Raw genomic sequence first — 9,515 nt, 5'->3', positions numbered from 1 at the left:
CCGCCGCTGGCGGCGCGGGCGAGAGCGCCGCAGGCGGCGCCGCCCCGGCAGCCGGCGGCGGCGACGAGGACAACCCCCTGCCGCACCACGTGGATCCCGTAACCCTAGAGCCCGTGGTGGCGCCCGCCATCAGCCCCTACGGCCACGTCATGGGCCTGGCGACGTGGCGGGCGGTGCTGTCGGACGGCCGGCGCTGCCCCTTCACCAAGCGGCCGCTGCGGCCGGAGCAGCTGGTCGTGCTGACGCGGGCCAACGTGGAGCGGTACCGTGACGTCATAGTGACGTCATAATGATGTCATTGTGACAAGTTATAGTGATGCCACAGCCACGGCGGGCGGCACGGCGCCGGCAGGCCTGCATGCACGGCGCGGCACGCTACGGAATGGCACGCATGTTGCTGTGCAACGTGGCTGAGCAACACGCCTGGAGCGGGGCCTGTGCCGGCCCGCCGATCGCAGGTGCGCCGGTGGTGGGTGGCAGAGCGTAGTGACGGCTGCAGGGCTGGTGGTGGCCCGATCCAGACATGTGTGAGCGAGGAGGCGGGTTACAGGCGATGGGAGCGCGGTGAATGGTGTCCTGAGTGGCCCCAACCAGAGGTTTGAGTAGCGGTTGCGCACATTATTGCTTTCAACAGGTTGGTAGGCTCTGTTTTAGAGGGCTTAAACTCAAGTGGTGGATAAGACGATCATGGCTTTTCACACCTCTTATTACAGCACGTGCTCGTGTGTGTCACTTGCAGCAGGGCAGGACGGCGCTGTGCATGCGCCTGCAGCTGCAACGACTGCTGCACAACACAATCGCACTTCCTGCAACGTGATCGACGTCCCTTGATATTAATACCTTTACTCAGTATGCGGCCCCTTTACTCAGTATGCGGCACGTGTTGCCGACCAAACTGCAGTGCGAGGGTGGGACCCGAGTGCAAATCAAATGCAAGCTGACTGTGGTGTGGCAGCAGCTTGACCTGCCGGTGGTTCAGCTCACACAACTCAGGCGGCACCACCAGCATAAGAACTGGACGGATATCACCTGTACACTCGTCTTGCTCGTCTAAACCTGACAAGGGCGCCAATGAGGCCAGCTTTCGCAAGATCACGCCATTTTGTTTTGAGCTCGCAGGTTGGCAGCACACTGAAATCGAGATGTAAACTACATCTCGCTCAACCTGCGACCTCCCGCGCGCACCGACCATTGCACCGAGCGCTTGGCGACGCGAGCGAAGACGCGTTTGTCACCGCAGCGCTGTCAGAGGCGGTGGAGCTGGCGCGGCACGCGCAGCGGCTGGCGCAGCAGCAGGCCCGTGCGGAGCTTCAGCAGGGCTGGATCGCGGGCGGCGCGGCGGACGCGGAGGCAGGAACATGCGCAGATGAACGCCCTGAGGCCCTGTTGTCTTTTCTGCAGGAGCAGGGACTGAGTAGCAGGCAGGCCGAGCAAGTGCTGTCTGCCCTGATGCCTGGCCCCCTGGACTGCAGCGACACCAGTGGCGGCGCCGGCAAGGCACAGCGGCCGCAAGGGCGGCTGTCGAGGGGCCGGCTGGAGGCGCAGTGGGCGTCGCTGCAGCGCGTGCTAGCGGGCGGCGATGTCGTGGCTATGGTGAGCTGCGCGCATGCGGCGGCTGCAACCCGGGGATAAGCAACGCTGCTTTTTCCTGTCTGCTCCGGCTCTTCGGCTGCCCGCGTGCTGGAGGGCTGCTGCAGCCTGCCCCACGTTTGCACGTTCCACAACCCACTGCGGCGCCAAGGCAAGCGCACCTCAATCCAGCCACACCTCACCCCGCTCCGCACCGCACCGCCGTGCCCCGCCGGGCTCACGCCCATCCCCCTCACAGCCCCCTTCAACGCGCCTCCACCCCGCAGGTCGCCTGCGAGCCGCGCCTGCTGCAGGCCGCCAGCGGTGACCTGGTTGGGGCACTGGTGCACCTGGTGGCGGCGTTCCCTGGCATTGACGCGGCCGACATCGTGCAGCGGCGCCCGGGGCTACTGCTGCTGGACGTGCGCACGGGCTGCATGCATGCATTCAAAGGGCATGCATGCGCATGCATGCCTAAGATTGTGATCGGCCATCCTGCACGCATGCGCATGCATGCGGCTGCAGCAAAGCCGCCTGCATGCATATTGCGTGGGCTTGCACGCGTGCAGCGTGTGCAGAGCCACTGTGTGCGGTACGACACCATGTGGCGCCCATCCTTTTGGTTTTCCCCGGCAACGCCTGAAAGACATCCATATCAACCCCATTTTGCATCCATAACTGACGCAGGACCTGTCAGCGCGCTGCGAGCGCGCGGTCTCCAAGCTCATGCAGCTGCACCCCTCTGGAGACCGCGGCATCGTCTCAGGTGCGGCCCCCGCAGTAGCCCGCGTGCGCGCCCGCCTCCCGCGGGTGCGACTCGTCGGCCGCCCCGCGATCGGCCTGCCCCTCTCCCCAGCTGTGCACGGCCGGCGCACCTCAACCCCTAGTGCCTGCCAGGTGCATTATAAGGCCCCTCTTTCGTGGCCCCTGCCCTTCGGCCCTCCCCCTGCCCCCCACCCCGCAGCCCTCATCAAGGAGAATCCTAGCCTCATTGTGAGGATGGATTACTACCAAGACGCCCGCACCCTTGACGACCTGCCGATCGAGATCCAAAACGTGAGCGCCGGTCAGTCAGTCATTGCCGACGGGTTTGACGTGGCAGGGCGGCAGCCGCTGCGAGGGCCGCACCGCTGGCCGCAGCGGCGCGGGCGTCCCGTGGTTCAGGGACTGTCGTTGCGGCGGTGGCGAGGGGGTGGCGAGGACGCCACGGCGCGGCGGGGCCATCCAGGGGGCTGAGGCGCGGAAGTGCGCGGGCCGCCTCGCTTCAACGCTGAGCGATTGGCACACACGGGCAACTAAGCGCTGCGCCCGCACGACACGGTGCAGGCGTGCACACGTCCCCCTGGTCGCACGCCCTGGCTGGCGCTGTGCCGACCTGTCCCCCAAAACACGCACCCGCCACTGCCGCGGCGCCCGTCTTTGCCGCGCAGTGGATGGTGCCAGGCGGCCAAGCGGGCATCGGGTGGCTGTACCGCTATTGGGCGCAGAAGAAGCAGTAGGGGCAGTAGGGGCAGCAGGGGCAGCAGGGGCAGCAGGGGCAGCAGGGGCAGCAAGGGCAGCAAGGGCAAGGCGGCCGCGGCTGAGCACGGCGTTGAGTGTTGGTGTTGATTGGCAGTATTGGGACAGGGTCGAGGCCCGAGGAGTTGGCTGTGGGAGCGGCGCTGCTGCACGGACCAGCAGGAGACGCCGACTTTGACCAGGTGGCTGCAGCTGCAGCGCCGGATGGCGCGCTCGCGAGCGCGGCCGCCGATGCTACAGCAGCGCGTCTGCCTCAGACTCGGTAAGTTTGAGGGCGGGCGCACACCCTCGACGCTGGCGGCCGGCTGAGCGAATCACCGGGCTCACCGCTACCCTTTCTCACGCGCCCATCGTAATTGTTTGTAAGGGAGTGCAGGTTCAATGCAACCTGAGCTTGTAGCCTTGCCTGCTCGCGGCTCGCGCCACTGTGATACCTTACCGCAGGACGGCGGCCTGGGCGTTGCTCTGCGGCGCCACCTGCCTTGATGCACCTGCAGGCCGGCGGCCCCCTGCCGTGGGCTGACTTTCCCTATCACCGCTGTCAGTGTAGCAGCCGGCCCCACCTCACCAGGGAGCCGTGCTCCGGGAAGGCGCAGCCGCGGATTTCTGGCACGAGCAACGGCATGGTGTGTTCACAGCTCGCGAGCGCGTCTGCGCGCGTCTGCCTGGCGGCGACCGGCAGACTCCGCCTGCTGTTGTTTGATCTCGCTGCACGTCTGATTGGAACAACGTGTGCGCATCATCATCCGCCACCCGCCTCAACCCCGTCTCCCCAGGCTCGCCAAACGTTGCATGCCATCGGGTTGGTGGTCCTGCCCAGCTGCTGGCGCCGACTGCTGCGCGGCCGAGCCAATGAGAGCGCCACGGGAGATGTTTTTGCCGCGTGTGCTTTCGCTTGGGACGCGGTTGGTGATTTACAACGTGCTGGCGGGGATGCATTTAGCTTGCAGAGGAGATTGGCTTTGATGTGTGCTTGCCGATATGTGGGCGGTATGTAAATAATCACAGCAACACAATTCGGTGGGCCCTCTGTTTTCCAGCGCTCACAGGAGCGCCCAAGGCGAGGCCAGGGGTGTCGACAGGCGACAAAACAGTACACAGCTGCCGGCCGATTCTCTCAGGTAATGACTCCACCAACAGATATGCTGATCGATGTGTTCGCCAGCTCAGTCTTCGATTATGCCAGGCGGCGAGCCCCCTTAGCGCTCATCAGCCAAACAGGGCCTCGTGCTGCGATGCCAGATCAGGCGGCAGCAGATCTTGGATCTGCAGCAGATCAAACGGCGGCGCCGGCCGCGCCAGCAGGGCGGCCATTTCTTCGTCTCCGATGATGGGGCGCAGCAGGGTGGCCTTGAACTCCTGCACTGGTTGGGATTCGGCGACGTCGAGGGTTGGGGTGGATGAGGAACTCACAAAGTGCTTTGGCGGTGCACAAGCCTTTTGGCGCGGCCACATCCCATGCGCAGATACCCCCGCAGTATAAGAGCAGCCGCAAGGCCATGTCACAATATGCATGGCGTGCACGGCTGGCGCAACCACCCGTGCGCGCTGCGCACCACAGCGCACCCATCAGCTGCGCAGCATCGGCTTTGCTGCTGGCGATAGGCCACTTGCGTGCACCCCGTGCTTGCAAGCGTCAACGCGCGCACCCACCCCATTTGCATCCACAACCTCTTCCGGCGGCGCCAGCGCGACCGCCGCCCAGTGCCGCCGCGGCAGCCGGTGCAGCTGCACGCGCCACCGCGACAGCGGGTCGCCGTCGACCGTGAGGGTCGCCGCCAGCACGCCCGCGGCGCCGCTGTGTGCATCAGCGTCGGGCGCCGCTCCCACGTTTGTGTGTATGCGTGACAGCGGATGGAATCCGAGTCCGTCCCCCCTGGCTTTCACAAACGCCTCCTTGCAGCCCCAGGCCTGCTGGAAGGCAGCTTCCATGGATTCCTCATCGGGGGCCGCGTGCTCGATGCGCGCCCACTGGCCGGGCAGGCGCGGGTGCAGGGGCGCAGTGGAGGAGATGGGGGCCGGGCGAGCGCGCAAGCGAAACAATGCGGTTGCTGCGCGGAGTGTGCCAGCAGGCACGGCTGCAAGGTGCATCTGTGCTGCCACAGGATACAGCCGGCCGGCGTCGTGGAACGGGGCTCCACGGCAACATCGTCAAAACACACTCCACCTGTCTGACAATGTCAAACATGAATTAATCAAAGCCCCAGGCAAAACCAGGGCGCGGCGGTGCCTGCTGCCTGCGGGCACCCACCTCTGCCGAGGTCAGCTGGTCCCTCAGCGGCCGCAGCGCCGCCATCAGCGGGCGCGCGCCGCCGCCGCCGCGCCGCAGCTGCTGCGGCGCCGCCACGTCGACGCCGACGATGGCCAGGGGGTCACTGGCCAGCGCCACGTAGTCACCCTGGGGGGTTGACGGCACAACATGTGCACTTGAAAGTAGTTGCCCACTTGACAAGCGCAGTCACGCGTGTTTTCGTCGAGACGTATTGGTCGATCCAGGCTGCAAGGCGCGGTGTTGCCTTCAAAAGCAGCGGCAGCGTCTGGAAACTGCGTCGCTGCTGCACTGCTGCTGAGGTGGAGCTGCGTCGTTGCTACAACAAGCTGAGGTGATTGCATTGTCAAAGCCCCAATTTTGGACACGCGCGCACCTCATGGGATACGTTAAAGTTGAAGTTGGGGGCGTTTGACCGGCCAACGCCGGCGTTGGCGCAGAAAGGCTTGCGCCCGCGCGTGCGCTTCACGACAACTTGGCGCCAGGGGATGCCCAGGGCGTCGGCACAGCATCGGCGTACCAGCAGCCTGGTTGCAACGGGGGCGGTTGGACACGTGGCTCGTGGTCACCTTATCCCACTCGCCTCTTGCCTTGCCGGGCGGACCCAGTGTTGCAGAACCGGTGTGTCGGCGTCTGCCTGATACATGGGCAAACGCCGCGTGGTCCCCTAACCCTGCCCCCCCCCCCGTGTGAAACCAACCAGCATGTCTGCGTGATGCATGAAACCTCTCACTTCGCCTTCTGTGGGCTGAGCAAAGCTGGTGCGCACGCACCTGCTGGCAAGCGCGCGCTTCCTGTCATCCTCGAACCGATACTTCAGGCATGCAGCTGCGTCCTCCTCCGGCAGCAACGCCCCCAGCCAAGCTATCTCGCCGTCGGATGGCCGCCACGTGGCGACATCGATGAGCCACCGCTTGCAGGCGGGGTGCGGGTAATGCGCCATCAGCCGGGCCCGTGCTGCGTGTCTTTCGGGGTGCCCGCGGACAACGCCGCATCAAAAGGATAGGGAGACCTGGTAAAAAGGCTGCGGTGCTTTCTATATTTTATTAGGCGCAACATAATTGATTGAACAAGCTTCGCAGCAGATCGCTCCTTTGGCGACCAGATCGCAGGGGCTGTCACAGCGCTCGTTAGCCGCACAAGACAAGACAAGATTACATCAGCTCATCCGATTAGGGGCTTGCGAAACGTGGCCGCCCAGCAGGCGTGAACAGTACCGCAGTCACTCTGGTGCCGGTCTTTGCCTCGTCACCGCCAGCGGCGCTTGCTGCATGCTGGCTGGCTGCTGGCTGGCAACCGCAGGGCCCACAACAGTGTGGAGGGGCCATGGATGGGCCACAACAGTGGACATGCCAGGACCACTGTTGCAACAAATGTGTTGCTGCAGGCAGCACACGAGGAGGGTGCCACTGATGGGTCGGCAGTGGCTGATTGCCGCTCACGCAACAGACCGGCACGGCCTCAGCAGGTGCGCCACCACCAAGCTGTGAGCTCCAATGATGAGGGCCTCTGCATGCTTGTAACACCTCGAGGTGCGTCCCCATGTTGTGGACCTTGATTTTAGCGTCGTGGATCTGCTGGCAGTGCATCGCCCCCCTCCACATCTCAAGTCCGAGCGCAGGGCAGGTTACACAGCACACTCGTACATTTACACCCCACAACGTAAGGCCGGCTTAGGGACATGAGACCAGGTCAAAGGGGGCGCGGCGGCCCTGCATGTGCATCATAGATACAGGGAGGATACCGGAAGGCGGGCAGGCGGCGCGAGCAGAAGACGCCTGCCTGCGCGACACAAGGCGGGGAAGCTACCATTTTGTTTGGGGCCCTGTTGGCTCAGCCCAGGGAGGGGGGGCTGCAATCAGGCGTAGAACGCCGCGATGCCCTGCCCCGCGGCCGTCGCGCCGCCGCGGCCGGGGGACCTGCCCTTGTTGGCGGCAGTCACGAGGCCGCCGGCGGCGGCCGACCCGAACGAATCCGCAAACGTCGCGCCGACGGCCCCCGGCGCCGCCAGGCCCCCAAACCGCACAGACCTGCCGGCCCCTTGCGCCTCCGGCGGCGACGTGCCACCGGCGCTAGGCCCCTCGCCGGCCGTCGCAATCGCGATCGCGCCCGCGGCGCCGGCGCCGCCGCACCAGCGCTGCTGGAATTGAACGAGCAGCCCGGGGTTGCGCTGCTTCACGGCGGACGCCAGCGCGTCGAGCTGCGCCTGCAGCGCGGCGCCGCGGGCGCGCGCGGCGTCGTAGCGGGCGCCGGCGGCGCGGCGGACGACGCGGTCGGGGCAGGCCACAAACGTGAGGGAGCAGAGCTCGACAAACTTGAAGTCCAGGTCCTGTGTGTGTGTGTGTGTGTGCGCGCGCGTGTGCGTGTTTGGATGTGTGCGAGCACATGTGGAGAGATGTGATGGCACAATGCATCCACAAAAATTGAGACGCGCCTGTTGGTGCCGCCACCCCCCCCCCTAAGGGGCCTGCGAGGCCCTGCCCCTGCCCCGCCTGTGTTGTGTGCCCGCACCTGCACGAAGTCCAGGCGCGCGCGCTCGCCGCAGGCCGACAGCAGCAGCACGGCAAAGAACGCGCCGGGGGCGCGGTCGCAGCGGTCGGCCAGGGAGGCTATCAGTGCGGGGAACTCCTGGAAGGACGGCGTGAGGCCCTGGGACTCCTGGGGTGGTTGTGATTGGGTAAATGAGATGAGATGATGGGCAGGGGCCCCGGACACGTTGTGGTGGATGGATGTGTGTGCCGATGAGGGGGAGCGCAAGGACGAGCGAGGCTGCTCGCTCGCGGATGCAGGGGGTGGAGGGTAAGCGGGCGAGACAGGGCCGGGCGGGCGGACGGTGGGTGGGGCGCGGTGCTGTGCGGCGGGCCGGGGCGCTGCGTGTGGCGCGGCCCGCTGGGAGGGGTGCTGCCGCGGGCAGCCCCGCAAGCCCGAGCCCTCGGCTACATGCAGTCCCGGCCTGAATGGCTGCAGAGGCGGGCCACCGTGGGATGCTGCAACAATCCTAATCCCAACACTGATCCTGCCGGGCATAAGGCCTCCTACCTGCAGCAGCCCGTACTGGCGCGGCTCCACGGTGGCCTCAAACACAAAGAACAGGTCGCTCTCAGACGACACCACCAGCTTGAATGCCAGCGGCTCGCCCGTGCGCGCATCGCAGCGCTGCAGCATCGACAGCACCAAAGGCTCGCGGGCAGAGGCCTGGGGGGGATGCAGCAGCAGGCGCAGCAGGCGCAGCCGGGGGGTGCGGTGGAGGGTGCGGAAAGTGGCGGCAGCTGACGTGGCGGGGGAAGGCAGGGAGTGGTTCAGCGACGCGACGGCCCTCTATGGCTTGTGCACAGCGTACGCGGTCACGTTTCGGCGCTTCTTCACGTGAAAGCCTCCAGCTTGGCGCGCGAAAACCGCTCGCGCTTGCGCACCTTGCCGGCAACGCCGCCATCGACCTCCGCCCTGAGCTCCAGCATGAATCCAGTCCGCTCCCATACCTCCTCCCACGCGCGTTTGGGGCTATCCATGCGCTGCATAAGCTCGAAATTATTGAATCCGCTTGAGCAGGCCAGGTCCGAGACGTCAACGCGCATGATTATATACTATAACACGTTGATTGAACATTGAATACTGCAAGATGTATTGCACAAGAGCTCGCTTCCGTTCTGCTTGGCAGTCCAGAAGCCGTGCAGCGCCTGCCATGCACTCCGCAAAACTGCAGTGCTGAGCTAGAGGAATATTGCAAAAGAAACCCTGTATTTTTGGGTGTTTCAGATGATGACAGAGCCTTGGCACCGAGAGGTCTTCTCTCAAGGGCCAGTCCCCTTGCAGTCAGCTGCCAGGTTCGCCCTGCAAGTGCAAACTCTGGCAGTTTGCCCCAGATGCACAGCTTTGCTGCAGATCTGTTTTGCAATGCTGAGATTTCAGAGCCTTTGGTGTGTTGTAATTGGCCGACACGTGCTTGGCTGGTACGAGGTTCCTGGCTGGTGGCTTCCACCCCGCACGGTTGTCTGGTCGCTTGTGAAGTTGTGACCCATACCAGCAGAGCACTCTCAACCCTTGGCGCCAATGTATGAGCTTCAATCATGCTGGCATGTACAGGTACACGTGCATGTGAAAGTATGATGTGGAGGAAGCGACTGGGCTCAAGCCAAGCCCCACCCGCCCGCCGACCTGG

General features: G+C 65.0%; 3 protein-coding genes across 3 annotated transcripts; 1 reads left to right on the top strand and 2 right to left on the bottom strand.

The window, feature by feature from the left end:
- Positions 1-23: 23 nt before the first annotated feature.
- On the top strand, positions 24-3,068 carry MNEG_10152 (hypothetical protein; the record flags this gene model as incomplete). Its single annotated transcript, XM_014041378.1, has 7 exons — positions 24-278; positions 459-564; positions 1,202-1,593; positions 1,857-1,991; positions 2,257-2,335; positions 2,534-2,635; positions 2,896-3,068. Coding segments are annotated over 7 exons (1,242 nt in total), but the record flags the coding sequence as incomplete, so codon positions are not given.
- Positions 3,069-4,296: 1,228 nt separating this feature from the next.
- MNEG_10151 (L-aminoadipate-semialdehydedehydrogenase-phosphopantetheinyl transferase) lies at positions 4,297-6,299 on the bottom strand (the record flags this gene model as incomplete). The annotated part of the gene is made up of 5 exons (XM_014041377.1): positions 4,297-4,446; positions 4,741-5,058; positions 5,339-5,485; positions 5,733-5,883; positions 6,130-6,299. 5 exons carry the CDS (start codon positions 6,297-6,299, stop codon positions 4,297-4,299), a joined length of 936 nt encoding a protein of 311 aa, XP_013896831.1.
- A 915-nt stretch (positions 6,300-7,214) lies between these two features.
- On the bottom strand, positions 7,215-8,931 carry MNEG_10150 (hypothetical protein; the record flags this gene model as incomplete). The annotated part of the gene is made up of 4 exons (XM_014041376.1): positions 7,215-7,685; positions 7,868-8,014; positions 8,396-8,551; positions 8,770-8,931. The coding sequence occupies 4 exons, from the start codon at positions 8,929-8,931 to the stop codon at positions 7,215-7,217; spliced, it is 936 nt and encodes a 311-aa protein (XP_013896830.1).
- Positions 8,932-9,515: the final 584 nt, after the last annotated feature.

Source organism: Monoraphidium neglectum (genome assembly GCF_000611645.1).
Source record: "Monoraphidium neglectum strain SAG 48.87 unplaced genomic scaffold scaffold02201, whole genome shotgun sequence".
Taxonomy (NCBI): domain Eukaryota; kingdom Viridiplantae; phylum Chlorophyta; class Chlorophyceae; order Sphaeropleales; family Selenastraceae; genus Monoraphidium; species Monoraphidium neglectum.
This window is presented reverse-complemented; position numbering and strand designations above follow the sequence as displayed.